This window comes from Daphnia pulicaria, chromosome 7, assembly GCF_021234035.1.
Source record: "Daphnia pulicaria isolate SC F1-1A chromosome 7, SC_F0-13Bv2, whole genome shotgun sequence".
NCBI classification, from domain to species: Eukaryota; Metazoa; Arthropoda; class Branchiopoda; order Diplostraca; family Daphniidae; genus Daphnia; species Daphnia pulicaria.
Genome location: NC_060919.1, coordinates 16,128,513 through 16,151,181, shown reverse-complemented (window position 1 = coordinate 16,151,181; position 22,669 = coordinate 16,128,513). Strand labels below are relative to the sequence as shown.

General features: G+C 41.0%; 9 protein-coding genes across 11 annotated transcripts; 6 read left to right on the top strand and 3 right to left on the bottom strand.

Moving 5' to 3' along the window:
- The first annotated feature begins 147 nt into the window (after positions 1-147).
- LOC124348611 (trypsin alpha-3-like) lies at positions 148-2,006 on the top strand. Its single transcript, XM_046798833.1, has 7 exons — positions 148-342; positions 506-751; positions 833-921; positions 986-1,118; positions 1,184-1,328; positions 1,404-1,549; positions 1,625-2,006. Exons 2-7 carry the CDS (start codon positions 635-637, stop codon positions 1,784-1,786), a joined length of 792 nt encoding a protein of 263 aa, XP_046654789.1. The 5' UTR covers positions 148-342; positions 506-634; the 3' UTR covers positions 1,787-2,006.
- A 673-nt stretch (positions 2,007-2,679) lies between these two features.
- Positions 2,680-3,776, bottom strand: LOC124348617 (complement C1q and tumor necrosis factor-related protein 9B-like). The gene is made up of 3 exons (XM_046798841.1): positions 3,668-3,776; positions 3,450-3,599; positions 2,680-3,382 (listed from the first exon to the last, which is right to left on the bottom strand). The coding sequence occupies exons 1-3, from the start codon at positions 3,690-3,692 to the stop codon at positions 2,901-2,903; spliced, it is 657 nt and encodes a 218-aa protein (XP_046654797.1). The 5' UTR covers positions 3,693-3,776; the 3' UTR covers positions 2,680-2,900.
- A 62-nt stretch (positions 3,777-3,838) lies between these two features.
- On the bottom strand, positions 3,839-5,970 carry LOC124348791. Its single transcript, XM_046799065.1, has 6 exons — positions 5,923-5,970; positions 4,522-5,248; positions 4,324-4,440; positions 4,197-4,259; positions 4,042-4,095; positions 3,839-3,891 (listed from the first exon to the last, which is right to left on the bottom strand). Exons 1-6 carry the CDS (start codon positions 5,968-5,970, stop codon positions 3,839-3,841), a joined length of 1,062 nt encoding a protein of 353 aa, XP_046655021.1.
- A 1,158-nt stretch (positions 5,971-7,128) lies between these two features.
- Positions 7,129-8,764, top strand: LOC124348789 (protein timeless-like). The gene is made up of 6 exons (XM_046799064.1): positions 7,129-7,334; positions 7,843-7,937; positions 8,008-8,066; positions 8,142-8,340; positions 8,412-8,657; positions 8,708-8,764. The coding sequence occupies exons 1-6, from the start codon at positions 7,232-7,234 to the stop codon at positions 8,762-8,764; spliced, it is 759 nt and encodes a 252-aa protein (XP_046655020.1). The 5' UTR covers positions 7,129-7,231.
- Positions 8,765-8,990: 226 nt separating this feature from the next.
- On the top strand, positions 8,991-11,359 carry LOC124348609 (protein timeless-like). Of its 2 annotated transcripts, XM_046798830.1 has the most exons (6): positions 8,991-9,214; positions 9,309-9,445; positions 9,503-9,714; positions 9,794-10,566; positions 10,628-10,853; positions 10,919-11,359. In XM_046798830.1, exons 1-5 carry the CDS (start codon positions 9,173-9,175, stop codon positions 10,688-10,690), a joined length of 1,227 nt encoding a protein of 408 aa, XP_046654786.1. In that variant the 5' UTR covers positions 8,991-9,172; the 3' UTR covers positions 10,691-10,853; positions 10,919-11,359. The 2 variants fall into 2 exon arrangements, with proteins under 2 accessions (XP_046654786.1, XP_046654785.1); XM_046798829.1 differs by having other exon boundaries at positions 9,794-10,853.
- Positions 11,360-12,044: 685 nt separating this feature from the next.
- Positions 12,045-13,316, top strand: LOC124348612. Of its 2 annotated transcripts, XM_046798836.1 has the most exons (5): positions 12,045-12,063; positions 12,153-12,277; positions 12,390-12,490; positions 12,604-12,716; positions 12,808-13,316. In XM_046798836.1, the coding sequence occupies exons 2-5, from the start codon at positions 12,164-12,166 to the stop codon at positions 13,245-13,247; spliced, it is 768 nt and encodes a 255-aa protein (XP_046654792.1). In that variant the 5' UTR covers positions 12,045-12,063; positions 12,153-12,163; the 3' UTR covers positions 13,248-13,316. The 2 variants fall into 2 exon arrangements, with proteins under 2 accessions (XP_046654792.1, XP_046654791.1); XM_046798835.1 differs by lacking the exon at positions 12,045-12,063 and having other exon boundaries at positions 12,079-12,277.
- Positions 13,317-14,051: 735 nt separating this feature from the next.
- Positions 14,052-17,619, bottom strand: LOC124348607. Its single transcript, XM_046798827.1, has 4 exons — positions 17,402-17,619; positions 16,917-17,320; positions 15,264-16,849; positions 14,052-15,203 (listed from the first exon to the last, which is right to left on the bottom strand). The coding sequence occupies exons 1-4, from the start codon at positions 17,537-17,539 to the stop codon at positions 14,203-14,205; spliced, it is 3,129 nt and encodes a 1,042-aa protein (XP_046654783.1). The 5' UTR covers positions 17,540-17,619; the 3' UTR covers positions 14,052-14,202.
- Positions 17,620-18,908: 1,289 nt separating this feature from the next.
- On the top strand, positions 18,909-20,407 carry LOC124348788 (protein timeless-like). Its single transcript, XM_046799063.1, has 4 exons — positions 18,909-19,310; positions 19,370-19,595; positions 19,661-20,114; positions 20,209-20,407. Exons 1-4 carry the CDS (start codon positions 18,909-18,911, stop codon positions 20,405-20,407), a joined length of 1,281 nt encoding a protein of 426 aa, XP_046655019.1.
- Positions 20,408-20,661: 254 nt separating this feature from the next.
- Positions 20,662-22,061, top strand: LOC124348613. The gene is made up of 5 exons (XM_046798837.1): positions 20,662-20,823; positions 20,913-21,037; positions 21,152-21,252; positions 21,356-21,468; positions 21,560-22,061. Exons 2-5 carry the CDS (start codon positions 20,924-20,926, stop codon positions 21,997-21,999), a joined length of 768 nt encoding a protein of 255 aa, XP_046654793.1. The 5' UTR covers positions 20,662-20,823; positions 20,913-20,923; the 3' UTR covers positions 22,000-22,061.
- The last annotated feature ends 608 nt before the right edge of the window (positions 22,062-22,669 follow it).

Genomic DNA, 22,669 nt, shown 5'->3' with positions numbered 1-22,669 from the left:
GCAGTCGTCGTAAGTTAATTTTTTTCTTTTCTCTATAATGCTCGGATTCAATCTTCAATTTATTTGTTATTTGGTTTTTAACAGGGATTTTATTTCACTCTTCAATTTATAATAATTATTAATTTTTTTACTTACTTAAAGAAGGCGCAGAATTTTCTGCACAACTCCAACACGGACTTGGCAGCTGAAAATTCCTGCTATACGACGGATGGTGAAATTGGCAAATGCACATCGGTCCGCTCCTGTTACCCGGAATTAAAGTTGTCCGAATTGAGAAATTCGAAATTGTGGGCTGCCAGTACACGCGGTACTTGCCATTACGTCCAAACAAATGGCAAACAGGTGATGACTATATTGGACTATTACACAAAATTGTTAAGAGCAACAGAGTATATATATAGTCTAATAGTCGATTACGGAAGATTCGGATGACTTAAACCTAACATAAATTTCATGCAATTTTTGCCATTGTGATTTTACTATATCAATAAATTTTGTTTTCCAGGTCTATGGAGTGTGTTGCCCATCACAGCCAGCAGCCTCAAGAATGCAACCTCAAAATGTCGACTCAGTAGTCATTGACAGTCTCATCGATTGAAAAAATGAAGGAGTATCTCCGGAAGCCGAAATTACTATGATTATTATGGACAGACAAACCGGCTGCGGTGCAGGCCCATTCAGATCATTGAACACTAACGAACAGAAGATCGTCGGTGGTACCGAAGCCATTAAGAATTCCTGGCCTGGCATAGTCAGTTTCTATCAAAATTGAATTCCTTAAGTCCATCACGAAAAATATAATTGTTCTTAATCTATATTAATTAATCCATAGGTGGCACTGAAGAACAACGGCCGTCAATTCTGTGGTGGATCGTTGATGTCTCCGACTCACATCCTGACAGTGGCTCATTGCGTAGCTCAGTAAGGACAGCACATTATTTCAATAATTTTTTAAAAATTGAATATTTATGGAGTGATTGTTTAGTATGTCTTCGTGGGACGTTTCACGATTGACCGTGGAGCTGGGCATGCACGTTCTCAAACCGATCAGTGACGCCCAAGTGTCGAAGAAAGTCCGTCGCGTGACCCGACACAAAGGATTCGATTCGAGGACCTTAGTGAGTATAGTAATAATTGTCTTGAATCAATTGAATTGAATTTTCACTCCGTTTAAAATTCGCAGTACAACGACATTGCCATTTTGACGTTGGAGTCTCCCGTGTTATTCACGTCCAAGATTTCACCTGTCTGCTTGTCACCGATAGGATCAAACGACCAATACACCGACAAAGATGCAGCGGTAATAGGATGGGGAGCCCTGAAAGAAGGTAGCTACATAATACCTGCCAACGAACTAATATGGAGTTTGAATGATTTTTAATGAAACCGATTTCTCTCCACAGGTGGATCTCAGCCGAATGCGCTGCAGCAAGTCACCGTTCAGATCATTGCCAATTCAAAATGCAAAAGCAGCTACGGGAGTGACGCACCTGGAGGGATCGTCGATCACATGCTGTGCGCTGCTTATCCCGGCAAGGATTCTTGCAGTGTAAGGATAAATAAAATAATCCTGTCACGACTAGACCAGCAATGAAATGACACGTTTGCGGTTGTAAATTTGCAGGGTGACAGTGGCGGTCCACTTCTCGTCCAGTCGTCCCCAGGATCCCCTTGGATCCAGGCTGGAATCGTCAGTTGGGGAATCGGATGCGCCCAAGCGAAATATCCCGGAGTGTACACCAGAGTGACGTCTTTTATGAACTGGATCGGGAAAAACACCGTCTGAAGACTTTAGGAAATCAGATAACATCTCCAGAAGGCCAGTGAAACGCATCAGGGGGTGGTAGGGGATAAGCGGAACGACTTTTTTCACTTTCGAATGTTAAATCATTCGCTATTATTGGCTTACCGATTTGAACACGCGTGATTACAGCACTATACTTTTGTTTTGTTAGTTTTTCAACCAGGTTCAGTTTTGAAAATAATAATCAAGACAATAAACGGATTTCCTCTCAAAGTTAATGCGTCCTTCAAAAAAATAAAATTTGGTTTTGTCTGGTTGCATTACAGTCTTACGTCCTTTTGCTACATTTTTCTTACTTAGCCCTTTCCTTTTTCCCTTTTCTTTTTTATGGGGTTTATTTTAACACCATTACCTGACTGCTTTCTTTGTTCTTTCTGGCGTAGTAAATATTTGCTTTCTTACTGAAAAGGACCCCTGCGGAGAAAGTTATTTCAATTACGGCAGGTTATAACCACTGCAATTTGGACTGCATTGACATTCCATATGGAGATCACTTCACTGCAGCTACAAATTATATAACTTAAATCTTGATACGAATAAGTCCATATGTCCTATACGATTGTGACTTTTAAATGGGTCTATTGCGTGATATAGCACGGAAAAATCGCACTTAAAGCAATTAAGAATAACCTCTAAAAATTATGTAGATGTTAACTTTTATAAGTTAACTGCGGCAACCTTTTTGAAATATGAGAAATCGCTACAAAATAAATTTTTGTAAGCATTGATGAAAGCTTAGCAGATGAGAGATAACTCGATTAGCTTTGAGTAATGAATTTGATAGTTGATATTTTACACCTCTATTTGTTTTGATCAATTTGCGAATCAGTTTTTTACTTTATGCATCTCGATGCATCTTCATTTTCATAGACAGAACTCTTTTTGTGTGTATTCCGATTGCCTATTTGCATACAAAGTAAAAGCCCTTAAAAAAACGAATTCCATCCCTCAATGAATTAGAATCTATTTTTTTTTTTTCGTTTTCTTCCATTCCCTCTCCTATTACCCAACGGAAAATTCATTTGCAATTGTCATTTGTCCGCATTTGTCAGTCGATTATCATTTTGCGCATTTCGGATGAACACAAATCTCATCATCAGAGGGACGCGGCAATTTCCTCCTCCAACATGAAACCAGTGAAATGTGTGAGGTGCTCAACACTGTTGTCCTGCAAAAAATTATATAATGATGATGTTGACGTATGATAATTCTGCACCCAGACTTGATCGCCCGTCTTCAAGTTCAGCGTCGACTGTATGCTCAACGGAGCCATTTTATGACCATTGGAATTCTCTTTTTGAATTCTACCTGACCCCATTTGAATCCCGTTCACATAAAGACCAATTCCTATTTGGGCAATGCTATAAAAATCTCCTGTTCCCGTGAATGAAAAGAAATAAATTCCCGTTCGCGGTGCCGTGAATTTCCCCGTTGGCAAATTCATGGCATTTCCCTCGTTCACCCGCACCAACTCAAATGGAATCGGAATGTTTTTCGTGGAGAACGAAGAATTTCTTTGGACGTAGAAATGGACGGGCGCTGATTTGACGTCGGCGTATCCGATCCATTTTTGTGTTTCTGTCAATAAAAAATAATAATTAAATAGACAATTAGCTAATAACCAGTAAACGTTAACAAGTCGTACCATTTCGATCAGGATAAAAGTTACAGAAAACCATTTCCATTTTCTTCGATCCTTCCACTAAAAAGAATCCACTAATTTTATGTCCCATTCGCTGCACATCCGAACAGGAAGTTGGCCTTCTACCAATGTCAACGATTTCACTCGTCCTGGCTATTGATAAAAAATAAAAATATTTTTATTCCTCTCGTATAAAAGAAACTTCTCATTTATAATTTTACTATTTAATTTTGTTGTCAGATCCATAATGACATTATTCGCCGTGCTTCTCAGTTCCGTCCTCGTTGTGTTCAAATTGGTTGTTATTGTAGTTTCCAAATGACTTGAAGTTGCTGAACAATTTCATTGGATCACACTAAAAGAATTTTATTTATTTGCAGAAAAAAAATACCTCACAGTTCGTTTCTCAACTTGTCTTCGGTGGTTTTGAGTTGATTAGTAATTGCTGTGAAACAAACAAATTCAGAAAATTAACGAATATTATGTTAGTTTTATCTATTAGGCTATATGTATAACAAGGAATTATTAATTATTTTTATTTCATAGATATTTTTAAAAGATTTGTTTTTATTTATTTTCTTCTCCTCTGATTTACCTTTGAGTTCCGTTGGCAAATTTCCGGTCATGATTTTAATCTCTTTTTCTGTCGCTAAATTTATCGAAAACAAGGATATAATTTAACATTTGGTTCTGTTTCTGTTCTTAAATAGCTATTAGGGGCTATAGTTATACGAAAGAATAATAAAATACTGTTTAATTTTGTTGATAAATCATTGACATTGGCCCTCGTTTTCTCCAATTCCTGGATAGTTCCTGCAAACCATTTTTTGTCTAATTCACAGTCAGATTCTGCCAATTTTTAAGTAATTTTATATACCGTCTAATTTATTAGTTAAATAAATGCTCGTGTCATTTAAATTATTCTTCACATTCCCCAGTTCGGTATTTGTTTTTACCAGGTTCATCACATTTGCTTTTAAGAGAGCTGTAGTGGCTGCAATGAAATGAAAAAATAAAATTAAGACAAATAGTTCGGGAATGCCTAAGCAAATGTCTTGAAATTTGAGTTTGCTACCTTTGATTTCATCCTTCATATTGTTCCATTCGTCAGTGACGACCAATTCAGCGTGTTCCATAAATTTGATCGGTACCGACAGTTCTGCGTTGGTGTAACGGACACGGACGGTACGATCCTGAAACGATTGGGAGTCACGAAATTTGCCCAAATTGATTTTGCTCAGTTGCATGGGTTTGGGCACGAACTTCTCTCCGTTCCATCGGACGTAGTTTCTACTTTCTTGTAATAATTTTTCCACGTCTTCTTTCCACATTTCGACCCATCGGGAACTATCGGAATCGTTTGCCATTTTCCCTGAAATGGCTGAACTGATTCTGTCCACGTCAGCCCAACTGTCGGAGTCATAATTGTGTTGAATTCTTTCTTTATTCTCTGCATTTCTATTTTGTTCAGTCGACTGACTTAGGCCTATTGCAAGTTCCCATTTCTCGGTTTGATTGCGGCTGGATACCTCTTGATCCATTGCCTGTGATCTTCTTTCATTTTCGTTCGATTTACTATTTTCACGACGTAAATGTTCCCCTCTTCTTTTATCGTATTTATTAATCGAAGTCTCCGCTTTTTGAAACATATCCACCAGTTTCTTTTGAGTTTCCGCGTCCAGTATGTCGAAAATTTCATTCAAAGTTGTCGTCGTCCTGTCCGGTCGGTAATTTTCCTCACGCCAGAAAACAGAGTCCCACAACTTGTCGCTTTGATCCTTAATGGTCGTCCTGGACGTGACCTAAGTCGAACGTTGCCGCGAATTTTTAAAAAGTAAGGAAGCAATATAAATATAAAATTTAGAAACCCTTATTTTCATTTGCGGCGCAAATTCAATTTGAATTGTCTCATAAAAAGAACTTTAAATGGATAAGCTTATTTGTAACGTAGGTCACGCATGCATATCGTTGAGGATAAACGATTCTATGCAGTTTCTTTTGCTTTTTTTATAGCCTAATGCCTAGTTGTGCACCATTTGATTGTTTACACACGATAAATTTTTTGTTTGGAACTAAAAGAAACCAACATTTATTTTTAGATATGACGTAAAATTTCTGTGTGAACCTGTTTCATAAGCGACTAAGAAATGGCCTTGGAAAGGGAGGTGTTATCTCTGATTTTAGCAGGTTTCTCTGCATCTGCATTTCATTGTATTGAGCAGGATCGACCTCCAAGTTCACGTACGTAACTAATTGAGACGACCCCTCTGGACTGACGACTCTAGAATTCCAGCCGTTATTACATAAAAGTAGAAGGGCATATATGGGATACCGATGTAAGGAAGGGTTGGTTATCTAACGCCATATAAGTCTGAATAAAACATTGTCTGATGTAATGCAGTTGACAACAGGAATAACTGCTTAATATAAGACCAATAATCTAGCCTTTTAAAAGTTGGTTAGGTTTACACTTTACTGTTGCTAATTGTCGACTTTTAACAATTGAGCTTCCTTTTTCTTCCATTTTGGTTCGGCCCAACTGGATTGAACACACCGAATTTACATTTCTATCAAACTGTTTTATGTTATTCCCGAGGTAAGAGAAAAAAGTACGCAATTCTTTTAGAGAAATGGAAATCGAACGACAACATTATAGTCCGCCATTTGTGAATTTTTGTTTGAACATTAGATGATAGGCCTGCGTTTTAATCGACGGTTTAATACTAATCGACTGCTTGTATGCACTGATATGAACTTTGAAATAATAATTTTAAATGATTTATATAAGCTGTTGTCTTTCTCATGAATTTAGACACAGCTCTACGTGGAATTCAAAAGTTTTCGATTGAAAAACCTTTCACGGTTTCCTCCGATTCGCTCGTTCCAGTTCCTTCTCAACTGTGTGTTTGTTTGACATCATTTGTCATTGAAGTTGTTTTTTAAGTCCCCTTAACAAGGTCCTCTTTTCTTTATGGAACCGCGCTCTTACAAAAGCAAACTAATTGCAAACTCGCTGCTGTTCAACATTCACCGTTATTTTCGTAGAAAACTGACAATTAAAATTCGGAATAATTTCGCTTTATAAGCCAGCGGTTTCACTTTGAAGACGCGTTCAGGCGACTTATAATAATATTCTATGCGAATTTCAATCCGGTCAATCGTTAAGAAAACATTGGTATTTTAAAATAACTTCAACCAGCAAGATTATAATAAATCGGTTATAATAGACTTTCACAAAAATACCTTAAACGGTAAAGACCTGGCGCGGGTGACTGATGCAACGGGAAAGTTTGGAAAAGCCCACAGGGACTACTAGGTAATTTATTTGATCCATTCAATTGCGTCGAACATCTACATATTTCATTGAAATAGATTAATGAATTGAAATTTCGAAAATTCAAACGAGGACAGCCCAAGAACTTCTTTGTTTGGTAAACCATGCAGGTAGGTATACATGACAATGTCTTTCTTCTATATGGGATATCAAACAAGTCCGCCAGCTCAAGGAACTCGTTCGTAGGCTGGATGGGTACGCATAAAGACAAACTGGTTTTCTGTCATTTTTTTTTTGTCTATTTTTGTACACTGTAACCTGTGCGCAGTGGCCCAAGCGGGAGGAGCTAATAGGGAGTTTCTCAAGTTTCCCTCTTTCTCATTTTCAGTCCTCGTCCTCGTCGTGGTTATACACAGAACGAACTACGTGGCTATAATCCTACGTGCTCGCAGTCAATCACCATCGATATACAAAGCCTACAGCATATCGTCAATCTTGCGTCGACTTCGAAATGGACGAATGGGTGAAGTTGAGCGGAAATGTTCCGTCGTTGTCCCTCGTCTCACTCGGGGCCTTCCACAACAGCAAATACTACGCCAGCAACGAATGTTTGGGTGAGTACAAACAACAGTTTAATTGGAGAAATAAAATCCTGATGAAATCTGAAAGCTCATTGAGCGTTGTTACAGATTTCCTCGCCATACTTTGATTGTCATTGACCCTGTTTCTAATCAACAGCGGTCGACCTTAAAATTTATTTCCTTTCGTTGGCCGAAAAAATAAGATATGTATAGAATATATAGTAAGATAGACCTACAGTCGGGTAGAGTTTGGAAAAAAAATATGGCGATATAGTATTGTGTTAAAAGAGAGTGGAAATCACGCAAGCCGTATTCCTTCGTCCTTATTTGTCTCCAACTCTCCAATCACCGAGTCCAACCACTTATTATTCACGCCAATCACGTTTTTACGCTCTGCAAGTCACGTCCGCCACAGGACACACACTCCGACATCAATAAGGGTCACGTGCGATGCTAATTTGAACCTAATTATTTGACAGTCGCAAAGCTATACAGAATAATCATAGACACACATTCTCATGTTTTTGTTGCTGGTGGACAGATTGCCTTAATGAAATCAATGCCAAACTGAACGATAAAGGTCCACACACCTATCCACTCCGACGCGCTCTAATCTTTATGGACTTTTTCAATAAGGTACGGTAATAGTATTCATTATTATTTCCAACTGGATTGGGAGATAACTAAATTCATACTTTTCCTGCAGGATCTGATCCCTATTCTGATCCATGTTAATCAGCCAAACATTATCCGTTCAACAATCAAGTATTATAAGTCAAATAGCTTGACAACAATATCGGAAGGAAAATGTAAAATGGTTTTTTTATTTAAAAATTGCAGACTGTTGGTTCAGATGACTTTACCCGTTGGATGTTTAGTAAGCGGGGAAAGCATCGTCCAGCAACCAAATGAGACATCGATGTCTAAACACTTTGTCCACGAACTAACCAATTTCCTTTATGTCGCCAAGGAAACTTTCGTGTTGAATCCGTTGGCTACTCGATCCATTTTCGAACATCTCAACTGTCTACTAGCAAATGTAAAATTATTTCAGACCGAACCGATGATCAGCAGTAGCTTTTTCAATTGCTGTTTGATGTTTTATTATAGGTTCCACAGCAAGCGATGTCGAAGGACGATTGCGAATCGGTCAGTTATTTCCTATTGCTCATTCGCAACATCGTACACGCCCCAGAAGGTGTTCGTGCTAACCAATCAGCTTCAGTTGGCGATAGCGCTACTTATTTTGCAGCAGCAGCCTCGCCCGGCCATTGGCAACAGCGGCGCCTTCTGTCCGACCTACTCACCCAAGGCTTGGATCTACTTCTCATTGATTTGCTGACCTGCTTTCAAAAGGTATTGGTTGAAATTGACTTTATCTTTATTATTGTGTATTATTCCATGAGCCAAGCAGTTCTGACACTCTAAAAGTGTTCAGTGTCGATGAAATAGTCGAAACATAAATTTCTATCAATTTCAATATCGATATTATTTCAGTCATCAAATTTACGGTTATTCATTTTTTTTTAATTATGAAAAAATATCTCGGGTATTATTTCCAGCTCTATTTCTACCCGTATTTTGTGTGCCGTTTCTCAGAAAATTAGTTTTCATAATTTTTCCGCTTGTTTTTTTTTTTTTTTTTTTTTGAATTTTTTATTTTTTAAAATAACTTTTGGGGTGTCAAACTTGGTTATGTACCGATAACTAGAAATTCTAGTTGGTGTGGGGGCGGTGTCTGACTGGACGTCACATGCGATTTTTGGCAATTTACGCAGGACGAATGGATCGTGACAATCGCCCAACTGATTACACTCATCTTCAAAGACCACACGCCGGAGAAGATCCAGAAACTTGTGTCGAGCGAGCAGATGCCAAGCGAAACTCCGCTTCCATCTCCTTCGGATGACGACGTAATTTTAATCATTATCGCTAACTAATAACAATTAATTTAGTTACTAAGTAGGCCTATAGCTATAAATTTTATTGAATTTCCGAATTCAACAGACTGACTCAGGCAACTGCTCTCAAACTTCATCGTGCAATTCCGCAACGGAGACGGCGAACAAAATGAACAAAACTTCCGGCAAATTTTATTGGACTCGTAAACCGACGACTACGGGAACGTTCCGCTCAAAAAAGAAGTGGGTCGGACAGATAGCATTTGTGTTGTTAATAATTCTAAATTCAAATTATTATAGGCATTTGATGGCTACCATGAAGACTGCTGATAAAGAAGAAATTCCGGATTTTCAATCCGGATACCAGAGGCGGAAGAAAATTCTGACCAGCCGGCGCAGTCGGGCAATAGCCCGCCACATTCAAACCAAGTCTAAAATCCCGAATTACACGCCCTCAGAAGACGAAATTTCCCAACTCTTAAAGGAATTTACCATCAATTTTCTACCGAATGGTATAATATTGATTATTTTTTTAAAACCTTGATAACAAAAGAAATCCATTTTTCGGTCATTTTAAAATCTCCTAAACAGGTTACAACGCTCTAGTGAGTCAACTTTATCAACGTCTGCTGGAACAAGGAGCTCAGCTGCCAATGTTCGATAAATCTTATTTCCTTTGGCTCATTTCCTACTTTCTACCCATCGCTTCCCATCTAGAACTGGACATCTTCAAGCACCTGAAAGACGTCGTTTGCGTTGACATCATTTCCTACTTGATCTGGGAATCCGCCAGCGAGTCGGAAGAATTCGAAATCAACTCGCTCAACTCCGCCGACTTGCAGCCGGGTCTGCGGCGGATGCAACTCGGCGTGAAAGCCATCCGCGAATGCCTTCTGGCGCTGGAAGCGCGTTCTTCTTACGTGGGAAAAGCCGACGGATCTTATTGCCAAGAGCAAATGAATATTTTCAAATTTCGCGCTTCTTTGGCAAACGCCAACGATCTCCGCCAACTGCCGTTGCTTCAACTCCGCCAATTCGATCCGGCAATTCAGAATAAAAAATACCTGGGCGACGTCATCACAACCAACCACGTCCTTTTGAAAACACTGGAACGGGCAGCCGGGCAGCCGTCGACGTACAATTGCAACTTGGATTTCGGCGGGCATTTTGAACAATTTTGCTCGAAGGTTATCCTCAATCGCTACGGATTGGTCCTGAATGATTTCAGGACCAACGACCCGTTTTTGAACGATTGCGTCTTCACGTTGTTGCGTCACGTTGGCGTCTACCGCGGTCGGGCCGACCTGTTGTGCGATCCGGCCATTTTGCGTCCGCTCGGCAAGATATGGGAAGAGGGATTCAACGTTAGTTCATTCCATTGCCACTTCACTTGTTTAAAACCCATTATTATGATTTGTTTTTCAGATTTGCCAAGAGTGGAATGATTTGATTGAATTAATTGTCAACAAATTCATGCGCCATTATTAAGCCAATGGCTGCCAGGCCATGGAATCGCCGGATCGAGTGGTGACGTCATCGGAGAAAGCGGAAACTCCCCAGGCTAAACCAGGAAACATCTATAACAATCCTGCCTCATCATTACAACCTCGCAGCAAAATTGAATCACTCCGGGATCAGCTCGTCAAATCCGGTTAGAAAAAAAAATATTCGAATCATTCTTGATGGTCATTTCACTTAATTATTTTATGAATATAGGATTCCAGAAACAACTGGATTGGATCCAATCGTGTCTATTAACCTCATGTTCGGCCCGTCTGGACACCTATGCTGGCCAGGAATTCCGCCATGCCATCATTTGCCTCAGCTTGAAAATGAACGTTCCGTGCCCGATTGTTCCGTGGACGGAACTGGAAGACTCCGCCCTTCGTTCCCAGCAGTTTCTTCATCTTCTCCACCGCGTCGGACTTTTCCCCGACTCCTACCAGCCATCCCTCTATCCGCGTATTCCTCGACACTGGTCGGCCGACGTCCTCTACAGCGTCGCTCTCATCTTCGGGCCCGTCCATCAGCAGCGAATCGATTTCGACTTGTCCCGTGTCCGGCAAATCAAATTGAACATTCCCCATTCGGCCGTCGATCTTCAATCGGATGGCCAGATGTTCAATACCCCCGCCAGCAATCATAGCGATGAACCGGTAACAGGAGATAGGTAAATATCGTAACTCCATTATTTCATCTTCTAATTTTATATATTTAAAGCGGATTTGAATGAATGAATTCATTTTGCGGGAAACGGATTACAGCTCAATGTCGAGAGCGGACTCGTTGGAAGTCCAGAAAAACGACTCGAGCGAAGACGAAGAAATGGAATGCTCGGACAGCAGCAAAAGGTTAACGATCTCACCGAGAAATTCATCTGAACTTCATCGGGTCCCGCTCGACTGGTCCGTCCACCCGGACATGGGCAGACAATTGAGCGGCGATGGCGACGTGACTTTTTAGATGGGATCGATTGGATACGAAATAATGCGCGTGTCTTACAATAATATTCGTCCTTGAGCAATACATTGGATTTGATCTGGTTGCTGTTTTCTTACTCTTACCCTGTTTTCAGATTTGTCTTACTTAACCATTTCATTTTTATAACTTTTCTTTTCTTTGTTGATTTCAACACCCCCCTTACCTTTTCACGAGGCTTTCTTTGTTCTGGCGATGCCAAATTGCGTTGCGACGAATAAAAGGACCCTTGCCGCTGTGCGCTTAGATGCAACAATTAGGTTTCTGTTTATCACAACCCTTGTCCGTTTTCGTCTACACTCAGTTAAATCTACACAGCGATTGAGACATACGACACATTGAGAATTCGTAAATATTTCAACACAGTGGCGTATTTTTGTTAGGTATTCATCTGTCTTAAATTTCACTGCCGAATATAGATTCATAGTAGAAAGCGCATTATTTATATATTGATTGAAATCGACTTAAAAAGGCTAGACAAAAATGCAGCCAGACCCAGAATCTTCACCTAAATCACGGGTCAAATCCCAATCCAAATTTCTTCTGATCTGTTCCATCGTCAACATTTTAATATTTCCACTGTGCGTTGGTCTGGAGGTAAATCTTCGTAATTATACCGTATTTGACTGGTTATTTTTGACTTCTTTCATTGCAAGTGTTTCACGTTCCTGACTATATTTATGTAATAATTGGAATATTGCATTTAAAGGCAGGGAGACTAGTTGCAGGCCAAGGTGTGTGGGGATCGATCACGTTCTTCGTGGCGGGATTGCTCGGCTTTAGCGCTTCCTACAAGCCAACAAGACCAATGTAAGACGAATGAAAAGACAGCATTTTGATTAGCCTACATAGACATTTTCAATCAAATAAAACCGGCTAGCAATAACCGATCGTTTGGCTCTGCTTAACTTATCATATTTCAGGATTATTTCGACGACGGTTTTTTCCTCTCTATCAATCTGCTTCGCTCTCATTTCCGGATGTATAACTTGGGCTGGAGCCTTCAGGGACTGCATTTACTTTCAGAATTATCCTGGTAGGCCAATTGTATGGTATTAATACATTTGATTTGAAGGTATTTGAAAATATTTACATTTAATTAGCATGAGAAATTCTCTTGATTGCAGGAGTTTGTTTCTTCAGAGTAAACCCGTTAGTCTTGACATTCGCAAACCTCGTCTCTTTTGTGAACAACATTTTCATCACTGTTGTGTTGAGTAAACTCGTCTGCAAATGTTGCCCGTCCGCCGATTCGTCAGTCCCAGTTCCGTTGGTAGTTCACAATCCACCGCAACCGACGCCGATGTGGGTCATTCCCCCGGATGGACAGCAGCCACAATTTCAGTCTTACCCGATGGTGGTCTACTCGCCATACCAACAGCAACCGGTGCCCCAACAAGGGCAGCAGCAATGGCAGGCGGATCAACATCCATCCGCACCGTCGAATCTCCCCACAGCATCCAGCACCGATCCGGTGAGCCTTGCCAATCCATCTCCGCCACCTTATTCGACTGCGGCTGCATTATTGGAACCTCTAAAGAATACAAATCTTGATTGTATTAGTTAAAAATCGAATGTAAATTCAGAAATTGACTGTCGACAAATCAGAGAATAAACAATTACCATTGAGGTTAAATAGTTTTGTTTTAAATTTCTTCTTTCAATTGATGCCAACACAAATCACAAACGTCGTCGGTGCCAATTATTAATTTAGTGTTTTTTTTATTTCAACTTATATAATTTCATATTTTTCCACGCTCATATGTATATATAGATCCCAAGGGTAATTCGACCAAGTGTCAGACTTTTCAAACACATGGCAAAGATCCGGTCTCTGATTACGAATGTGTTCGCTGTTTTTAGTTGTTGGAGCTCGGAAAAAATTCGTCCAACTCACCAATTGTACGATTCCTTGAAATCGTCGCTGTACACGTTCCAGAGAGCTAGCAAGGATAAAAACGGATAATCGACTTTTATGAAGAAGAGTTTTCTCCAGGAGTATCCTCAGAAGAAATTGGATCGTTTGATCGCCGCACTGAAACTCATTACTGGGAACCCTATACTGGACCGAAACCAACAGGTAATTACAGATTCATTAATTACGAAAGGTGACTGAGTTGATTATTAAGATCTTTATGTTTGTTCAGTCGAGAAAGAGAAATCCTTGCTCCCTATGCAGGGAAAAGGAGATGAGAGAATGTTTCACCTCAGCGCAGTAGCGGCTCTGTCGAAAAGGAAAAAAATCCTGAATAGAACACTAGGAGAGAAATGGACCCAAACGGACCGAAAATCTCTTGTTCGTTGGAAAATACAAAAAAAAATTATGAGACGGCAACAGAGAGGATCCTTCCTTAAGAAACGATAAAACTGTTTTCTTTTCTGTATTCGAAAATACAACCAAACATTAGACAGCATGAAAAAATAGCTCTTAGTTTTGGGGAGGAAAACGAATTAAACAGGCAACTCAAGAAAGACTAACATTAAAGATAACTAGTTGGACAGTCCATCCATTGAATCCAAAATTAAACTTTCTTGCAATCCATTTTATGCTGAGCCCAGTGCTGACGTTGGCATTCCACGCAGCAATAAACAGTGCTTCGACAACGGCTGCAGCGTTTTAGACTTTGGGAAACTTTCTTGCACGCGGCGCAGCAGTTGTTGTCATTCACGGATCCTCCTAGAGTCGATCTATTTGAAGCATCAGAAGAACGGAGATCCATGTGTGGGTTGTCGCTGTAAAGTGGTGAGACGAATGTAGCCATCCACAGACTGCCTTTTCCCAGTGTAAGGTTTTTTTTCTGCCATTTGCTGGGTGTGATCTTGGATCTGTTGAGCCGCAAGACGAATCTCAAAAGCTGCGAATCTTCAGTCGTTTGGATCGGAATGATCAATGCTTCCTCGCCGCCAGGGAAAACTCGAATAAAATTCTCTTCAGTCTTTTTCTGGGTCCATTTGCCGTCTGCAATGAGTTTTGCTGCCAATCGGAAATCAAGTGCCGAAAGCAAAAGGACTGGTCTGCCCGTCGGAGTTGTTGAAACAGGATCATGGACTAGAAAGAACCAGTCGGGTGCTGGTGCATTCATTCGTTGGATGATGACATAACGAGAACGAGAGGGATCCAAAAACAAAACTCTCATAACGTAACGAACGGCATTCAAAGGAGATCTTTCCATCAGCGAAATATTCTCTAGATGATTAATGTTGAACTGGCTTCTAATGTGATTTTCCAAGGACGGTCGGAGTGATTCTTCTTCTTTCCAAGGTTTTAGTTGATCTAGATCTAAGACGTTGTGCAAATCGGCAGCAAGTTCGTATTCACACGGCCATGGTTCCCACAATGCTTTCGTTAACACTAAATCAACATGGCGGCTTTTGTGATGAAGGGTAGCGTGGATGTCATCGACAAGGATCGGATACGGAAATGACAGCGACAACGGCTTGCACTTATCCGGCTGGTTCAGTGACAAAGTAATCTCGTGACAGGATTCACAAGGCGCCTGATGATTTGTTGCTACTTTTAACCCTAAAATAAATAAAATAACAAAATTAACAGACGAAATGGCAAATAAGTTCAAAAACCCACCCGAGACATTTTTGGATGAGGTAATGTTAATTTTCAGACGGAACTGATCTTCTGTCTCGACGCAACTGTCGACCTTCATGCTCAATTCTTCAGGAGAGTGAAGCTCAAGTTCGGTTTTCGAAGGCATAAACGGATAAGGAAAATTCCAGTCCTCGATCTGCACTGATTCAAACGACTCAAAGACGACAAATTCTGAACCGTTCGGTATATCCACGATGATAGCACGATGAGTTTTTTCGAGCCCGTGATGAGGAATTAGGAGAAAGGAAATTGAAACGTCTTGGAATCCGGTTGAGGAATTTTCCAGTTCCAATTGAAAGTTGTCGATGAAATGGACATCTGGTCCAGAAAAGTCAGAACAGTTCCCTTGCTTCGCTTTCGGCAGGAGTATCAATCGAGGTATTGGAACTCCTGATACAGCAGCTCGTACAGAAGCACGAAGCAAGAATTTGTTGGAGGACGAAGTAGGAATCTTTGCGGATAACTTCAGAATCTTCTGGCCATCTTTCCAAGCATCAAGTGTTCGTCTAGCGAGCTCAAAATTGGGATGCATCTCCGCCGGCCTGACATCTTTCTTCAGCCAATGGTCTCCTCCAAGCCGTTGAATCATCGAGTTCACTACGTAGCTGAATGTTTGCGGGGTATACAGCACCATGCCACATCCACTTAGGAATTCAGGAGGGCAACCTGTGATTCGAAAAGGGAATTTCGAAACAAAACAAACGTTCGCTAACTGATCCAGGAATCCGTTGAGTGCTGAAGATGATGACATGGCAACATTATGAAAAGGACGTGCTTTTAGCCAGCAAAGGTAAACAGGGGGCGACATCGGACGTCGCAAGTCAACAAATTCAGGCAATCCTAGTTCGATGCGGCTTTTGAGACGCAATCCATATATAGTTGGAATCATGCTCAACGGACAACAAAGGGCTTTCTCGACGTATAACTTCACAGATCCCTTTCCAAGTGGGAACCAATTTAAAGTTTCGGTGAACAACATTGCAGATGGGTGATCTGACAACTTCCCGCTGCATGCGAGGATCAAATTCACTAATCCAACATAATCTGCAATGTCAGAGCAGTCAATGACGTCGAACTTGTTGACGTTTTCAGAATAGCAGAACTCTATGGCATCCTCCAAGTAGAAGAATAATTCAAAGGTTTGTCCGTCGACGAGGCGCTTTCGATAGAAAGAAAGATGGTTTTTGAGTATTTTCTGGCAGGAAATTATCATCATCTTTCTCTTGTTTGAAGTGTCCAATTCTTCGTTCAGTAGCGGCAAGTATCCGTCAAATGGGCAAAGGGAATAATGGAGTGTCCAGCGGAGTGTTGCGTGGTCAAGCATTGTTGGATTAAGACAAACGATCTTGATATCGTTTTCAAGTCGACAGCTACCTTTTTCAAAATAGCGCTTAGCTTCTTCACGGATATTCTGCCTCGCTGAATCGCTCAACCATTCAATCCCAATACTTCTTTCCAGGTTAGAAGCTAATTCATCAATGACCGTTGAAAAGCTATCAACGTTCATCGCGTTTTCTATTTCTCCTTCATTCTTGAGGCCCCATATTTTACAGATATACAGTTCCCTGGAAAATAAAAGAAAATATAATTTAGTACATCAATCTAGTCATAAACTTGAACCAAAATGTTTACCTTTCTAAGCCAACTTTTTTCATAAAAATAATAGCTTCAAATTCAGTTTTTGACGAAACAGAAAGCCAAGTACTCCACACTTTCTTTAATATTTCAGACTGACTAGTTTTGGGGACTGAGACATTTTCAGGGAACACACCATTCAACAGGTCCTTCAAAATTCCTTGAAACCGCTTACGGGTGACTTCTGGCCATTCAAGATTATACCAAACATCCCAAAGGAAAGCAAAGTCTTCATCATCTTCAGGGTTGAAATCAGGGGCTGATATTATTTTCAAAATAATGATGTTCCGAGCTACCACTGATGGATTTAGGTCATTTAAATGGATTTGCATGTGATTGAAATTTTCGTTTTCTGCAATCTGAAGAATGTTCCTCAGGTCACCACTGCCCAGAAAGAGAACCTAAATGCAAATGGTAAAACTCAGTAATCAGTTATCAATCAAACAGATTGATTACTCTGCTGGCAGTTACCAGTTTAATACCTTCAAGGATGAATCGCATGGGTTAAAACCACCTGGTTCACAATTGAAGTCTTGCAACACATTTCGACTTCGGGTATTTCCAAAAGGGTAATTTATAGGAATAACTTCAGTTATCCCACGTTGTACAGAAGTCAACATTTTAGCTATAATTTTGTGTTTGTTTCACAGTTCGCATGCAGATTGCAGAACAATCAAGTCAAGAATCAACAATGGCGATGAAAAATAAATTTATCGTATTTTTTCCCACGCGTACACTAGAGGGCAGAGGATACGCTTGACGACGACACAACGAGTCAGTACACCATCTAGCGGTCGGCATCCAATGACTTACATCAAGGGCGCGGAATTACGATTCGAATTATTCTAGGGTTTTTATTTTTGAAAGGGTTCTTGGATTAATCTGCGACGGACTAATAATACCGCAATATAATGATGCTGCAAGGTGAAAATTACTCATATAAATAATAATAATTCTACCTATTAAGTTAGGATCGAAATTTTGGAATTATCTAATAAGTAATAACGAAGGTTACTTTGATTGGAAATCGGTCAGAGTATATCACTTTCTAAATGCGAGCAGTGTCATAAGCACACACACAAATTTCAATTCATCAAAATAAGGGAGACAAATAAATTTCAACTAAATAAAACCGTCCAACAAGCAACAAGTCAATCGATATTTTAAGATCAATAAATAATAATTATATCACGTCCAAACTGCGTCCAAACAGTTGACACGCGCTCACCTTTCATCATTACACACACACACTGTTTTTGTTTTTTTGTTTGATTGGATTTGTCCTGCTGTTTTATCAGATATGTGCGGATCGGCTCCGCGGGATATCTGCCGTTGGCCGATTTTTACGGCCGCCGATGATGGGGAAAAAAGCCGAGTTGATACTTGATAGAGTGATGAGTCAAATAATCCTCAACAACAACAAAACCGGAAATTTTCACAAACATCAACATTTCAGAAAAAAGATGTTACAATCAAACGCTTTTCGAATTCAATACAAGATGCGTATACAATTACTCTCTACAGCAGTGTACACGATTGCGGACGTGGTGGCATTGGGCGCTGGATGGACGACGGAGAAGAGCTATATGGCGGGGGATCAATGGGGATCATATATCACATTCGCAGCGCGCCATCCGGATGGCTGCCAACAGTTTACCATCGCCGACTCGGTCTCGGACAGCGCGGCCTCGTATTCAATTCGCTCTGAACCACCGTATGATTTCAGTCAAACGTCGCTCAAAGCCCGCACACATAGTACGCCCAGTTATAAAATAAAGGATGAGTCCGCACGAGTTGAATATATAATAGATGAAAGAAAGTGGGCGGCATGTGGGCAGAAAGGTCCAGTCCCCTTATATATTTACGGGCGGCGAAGTGCCAATAAGTCTTCAGTTGAGTTAAGTTTCAGTTTTCCAGTAACAGTTCGGAGTCAATCAAATTCACGCATTCTACTTCGTGGCCGCATTCAACGACATCCGGTCGACGTCGATGCATCCCTACATCCTCGACTCGGTTCTCTCGCTGTTCAGCAGAGACGTCAAGGATAACATCCGCCTGCTGGTGACATTCGCCGACATGGCCCATCCACCGGTGGTCGAGGCCTACGCATCCGCCAAATTTCCCGTGACGTCGGCCGGCGGAATCGCCTACAACCTTGCCTACAACAAATTCGACAATTCCGTTCTCTACGCTTCCAACGAGCAGCAGGACGAGACGGACGGACGACAGGATGGATCGGCCCTAGATGATTTCAGGACCAACGACCCGTTTTTGAACGATTGCGTCTTCCCGTTGTTGCGTCACGTTGGCGTCTATCGCGGTCGGGCCGACCTGTTGTGCGATCCGGCCATTTTGCGTCCGCTCGGCAAGATATGGGAAGAGGGATTCAACGTTTGTTCATTCCATTGCCACTTCACTTGTTTTACCCATTATTATGATTTGTTTTTCAGATTTGCCAAGAGTGGAATGATTTGATTGAATTAATCGTCAACAAATTCATGCGCCATTATGAAGCCAACGGCTGCCAGGCCATGGAATCGCCGGAACCAGTGGTGATGTCATCGGAGAAAGCGGAAACTTCCCGGGCTAAACCAGGAAACATCTATAACAATCCTGCCTCATCATTACAACCTCGCAGCAAAATTGAATCACTCCGGGATCAGCTCGTCAAATCCGGTTAGAAAAAAAAATATTCGAATCATTCTTGATGGTTATTTCACTTAATTATTTTATGAATATAGGATTCCAGAAACAACTGGATTGGATCCAATCGTGTCTATTAACCTCATGTTCGGCCCGTCTGGACACCTATGCTGGCCAGGAATTCCGCCATGCCATCATTTGCCTCAGCTTGAAAATGAACGTTCCGTGCCCGATTGTTCCGTGGACGGAACTGGAAGACTCCGCCCTTCGTTCCCAGCAGTTTCTTCATCTTCTCCACCGCGTCGGACTTTTCCCCGACTCCTACCAGCCTTCTATCTACCCACGTATTCCTCGACACTGGTCGGCCGACGTCCTCTACAGCGTCGCTCTCATTTTCGGGCCCGTCCATCAGCAGCGAATCGATTTCGACTTGTCCCGTGTCCGGCCAATCAAATTGAACATTCCCCATTCGGCCGTCGATCTTCAATCGGATGGCCAGATGTTCAATACCCCCGCCAGCAATCATAGCGATGAACCGGTAACAGGAGATAGGTAAATATCGTAACTCCATTATTTCATCTTCTAATTTGATATATTTAAAGCGGATTTGAATGAATGAATTCATTTTGCGGGAAACGGATTACAGCTCAATGTCGAGAGCGGACTCGTTGGAAGTCCAGAAAAACGACTCGAGCGAAGACGAAGAAATGGAATGCTCGGACAGCAGCAAAAGGTTAACGATCTCACCGAGAAATTCATCTGAACTTCATCGGGTCCCGCTCGACTGGTCCGTCCACCCGGACATGGGCAGACAATTGAGCGGCGATGGCGACGTGACTTTTTAGATGGGATCGATTGGATACGAAATAATGCGCGTGTCTTACAATAATATTCGTCCTTGAGCAATACATTGGATTTGATCTGGTTGCTGTTTTCTTACTCTTACCCTGTTTTCAGATTTGTCTTACTTAACCATTTCATTTTTATAACTTTTCTTTTCTTTGTTGATTTCAACACACCCCTTACCTTTTCACGAGGCTTTCTTTGTTCTGGCGATGCCAAATTGCGTTGCGACGAATAAAAGGACCCTTGCGGCTGTGCGATTAGATGCAACAATTAGGTTTCTGTTTATCACAACCGTTGTCCGTTGTCGTTAGAGTGCTAGAGTCGTCTACACTCAGTTAAATCTATACAGCGATTGAGCCATACGACACGTTGAGAATTCGTAAATATTTCACCACAGTGGCGTATTTTTTGTTAGGTTTTCATCTGTCTTAAATTTCACTGCCGAATATAGATTCATAGTAGAAAGCGCATTATTTATATATTGATTGAAATCGACTTAAAAAGGCTAGACAAAAATGCAGCCAGACCCAGAATCTTCACCTAAATCACGGGTCAAATCCCAATCCAATTTTCTTCTGATCTGTTCCATCGTCAACATTTTAATATTTCCACTGTGCGTTGGTCTGGAGGTAAATCTTCGTAATTATACCGTATTTGACTGGTTATTTTTCACTTCTTTCATTGCAAGTGTGTTTCATGTGCCTGACTATATTTATGTAATAATTGGAATATTGCATTTAAAGGCAGGGAGACTAGTTGCAGGCCAAGGTGTGTGGGGATCGATCACGTTTTTCGTGGCGGGATTGCTCGGCTTTAGCGCTTCCTACAAGCCAACAAAACCAATGTAAGACGAATGAAAAGACAGCATTTTGATTACATAGACATTTTCAATCAAATAAAACCGGCTAGCAATAACCGATCGTTTGACTCTGCTTAACTTATTTCAGGATTATTTCGACGACGGTTTTTTCCTCTCTATCAATCTGCTTCGCTCTCATTTCCGGATGTATAACTTGGGCTGGAGCCTTCAGGGACTGCATTTACTTTCAGAATTATCCTGGTAGGCCAATTGTATGGTATTAATACATTTGATTTGAAGGTATTTGAAAATATTTACATTTAATTAGCATGAGAAATTCTCTTGATTGCAGGAGTTTGTTTCTTCAGAGTAAACCCGTTAGTCTTGACATTCGCAAACCTCGTCTCTTTTGTGAACAACATTTTAATCACTGTTGTGTTGAGTAAACTCGTCTGCAAATGTTGCGCGTCCTCTGACTCGTCAGTCCCAGTTCCGTTGGTAGTTCACAATCCACCGCAACCGACGCCGATGTGGGTCATTCCCCCGGATGGACAGCAGCCACAATTTCAGTCTTACCCGATGGTGGTCTACTCGCCATACCAACAGCAACCGGTGCCCCAACAAGGGCAGCAGCAATGGCAGGCGGATCAACATCCATCCGCACCGTCGAATCTCCCCACAGCATCCAGCACCGATCCGGTGAGCCTTGCCAATCCATCTCCGCCACCTTATTCGACTGCGGCTGCATTATTGGAACCTCTAAAGAATAAAAATCTTGATTGTATAAGTTAAAAATCGGATGTAAATTCAGAAATGGACTGTCGACAAATCAGAATAAAAAGTTATACCAATAAGGTTATTAGATTTTTCAAATATCTTATTTCAATTGATGCCATGAACACAAATCCTAAACGTCGTTGACCCCAGTTATTAAATTAATGTTTTTATTTCAACTTAAACAACGTAATTTTCTTCTACACTTGCATGAAACATGCTGATTCCAGAGTAAATTCCACCAAGGGCCAGACTTGTCACACATCTGGTACCTAGGTATGAGTCAGGGGTCCTAGGATACGAATTTGCTCGCTGATTTTACTCGTTAAACACAGGATTCACAATTAATTTCTGGATTATTGTGGGGATTATTGCAGCCTGCTATCGCCTGCTATGCCTTAGCTGCGGTTAAGCTTATGGTTTGAAATTCTAATGCTCTTATTCAGTGTCAAATGGCATAAATTATTATTTGAATTCAACTATACGCTATTCGATGGAAAGTGCAACGGAATTCAATCAGAACTTCAGAAGTCCAGTAAAACGCAGCAGGGGGTAGTGGGGGAGATGCGCGGTTCTGGCGGATCGACTCGTTTCACTTTTGAATGTCGAATCATTCGCTATTATTTGCCTACCAATTTGCGCACGCGTGAATGCAACAACGCATTTTTGTTTTTTATTTGGGTTTTGA

Coding starts and splice junctions, on each gene's coding strand:
- LOC124348611 (XM_046798833.1), top strand. CDS start 635: ATGATTATTATGGACAGACAAACCGGCTGCGGTGCAGGCCCATTCAGA. Junction 1,119..1,183: donor GATTCGATTCGAGGACCTTA/GTGAGTATAGTA, acceptor TAAAATTCGCAG/TACAACGACATTGCCATTTT. Junction 1,550..1,624: donor CCGGCAAGGATTCTTGCAGT/GTAAGGATAAAT, acceptor GTAAATTTGCAG/GGTGACAGTGGCGGTCCACT.
- LOC124348617 (XM_046798841.1), bottom strand. CDS start 3,692: ATGGATCTGACAACAAAATTAAATA. Junction 3,600..3,667: donor TCTGACAACAAAATTAAATA/GTAAAATTATAA, acceptor TTTTATCAATAG/CCAGGACGAGTGAAATCGTT. Junction 3,383..3,449: donor CTTTTATCCTGATCGAAATG/GTACGACTTGTT, acceptor TTTTATTGACAG/AAACACAAAAATGGATCGGA.
- LOC124348791 (XM_046799065.1), bottom strand. CDS start 5,970: ATGGAAGAAAAAGGAAGCTCAATTGTTAAAAGTCGACAATTAGCAACA. Junction 5,249..5,922: donor AAAGTCGACAATTAGCAACA/GTAAAGTGTAAA, acceptor CGTTCGACTTAG/GTCACGTCCAGGACGACCAT. Junction 3,892..4,041: donor TTTGCCAACGGAACTCAAAG/GTAAATCAGAGG, acceptor TTTGTTTCACAG/CAATTACTAATCAACTCAAA.
- LOC124348789 (XM_046799064.1), top strand. CDS start 7,232: ATGGACGAATGGGTGAAGTTGAGCGGAAATGTTCCGTCGTTGTCCCTC. Junction 7,335..7,842: donor CGCCAGCAACGAATGTTTGG/GTGAGTACAAAC, acceptor GCTGGTGGACAG/ATTGCCTTAATGAAATCAAT. Junction 7,938..8,007: donor TTATGGACTTTTTCAATAAG/GTACGGTAATAG, acceptor CTTTTCCTGCAG/GATCTGATCCCTATTCTGAT.
- LOC124348609 (XM_046798829.1), top strand. CDS start 9,173: ATGCCAAGCGAAACTCCGCTTCCATCTCCTTCGGATGACGAC. Junction 9,215..9,308: donor CATCTCCTTCGGATGACGAC/GTAATTTTAATC, acceptor CGAATTCAACAG/ACTGACTCAGGCAACTGCTC. Junction 9,715..9,793: donor CATCAATTTTCTACCGAATG/GTATAATATTGA, acceptor TCTCCTAAACAG/GTTACAACGCTCTAGTGAGT.
- LOC124348612 (XM_046798836.1), top strand. CDS start 12,164: ATGCAGCCAGACCCAGAATCTTCACCTAAATCACGGGTCAAATCCCAA. Junction 12,278..12,389: donor CACTGTGCGTTGGTCTGGAG/GTAAATCTTCGT, acceptor TTGCATTTAAAG/GCAGGGAGACTAGTTGCAGG. Junction 12,491..12,603: donor TACAAGCCAACAAGACCAAT/GTAAGACGAATG, acceptor ATCATATTTCAG/GATTATTTCGACGACGGTTT.
- LOC124348607 (XM_046798827.1), bottom strand. CDS start 17,539: ATGTTGACTTCTGTACAACGTGGGATAACTGAAGTTATTCCTATAAAT. Junction 17,321..17,401: donor CATGCGATTCATCCTTGAAG/GTATTAAACTGG, acceptor ATTTGCATTTAG/GTTCTCTTTCTGGGCAGTGG. Junction 15,204..15,263: donor CTCATCCAAAAATGTCTCGG/GTGGGTTTTTGA, acceptor TATTTATTTTAG/GGTTAAAAGTAGCAACAAAT.
- LOC124348788 (XM_046799063.1), top strand. CDS start 18,909: ATGCATCCCTACATCCTCGACTCGGTTCTCTCGCTGTTCAGCAGAGAC. Junction 19,311..19,369: donor TATGGGAAGAGGGATTCAAC/GTTTGTTCATTC, acceptor TTTGTTTTTCAG/ATTTGCCAAGAGTGGAATGA. Junction 20,115..20,208: donor GAACCGGTAACAGGAGATAG/GTAAATATCGTA, acceptor AACGGATTACAG/CTCAATGTCGAGAGCGGACT.
- LOC124348613 (XM_046798837.1), top strand. CDS start 20,924: ATGCAGCCAGACCCAGAATCTTCACCTAAATCACGGGTCAAATCCCAA. Junction 21,038..21,151: donor CACTGTGCGTTGGTCTGGAG/GTAAATCTTCGT, acceptor TTGCATTTAAAG/GCAGGGAGACTAGTTGCAGG. Junction 21,469..21,559: donor TTACTTTCAGAATTATCCTG/GTAGGCCAATTG, acceptor TCTTGATTGCAG/GAGTTTGTTTCTTCAGAGTA.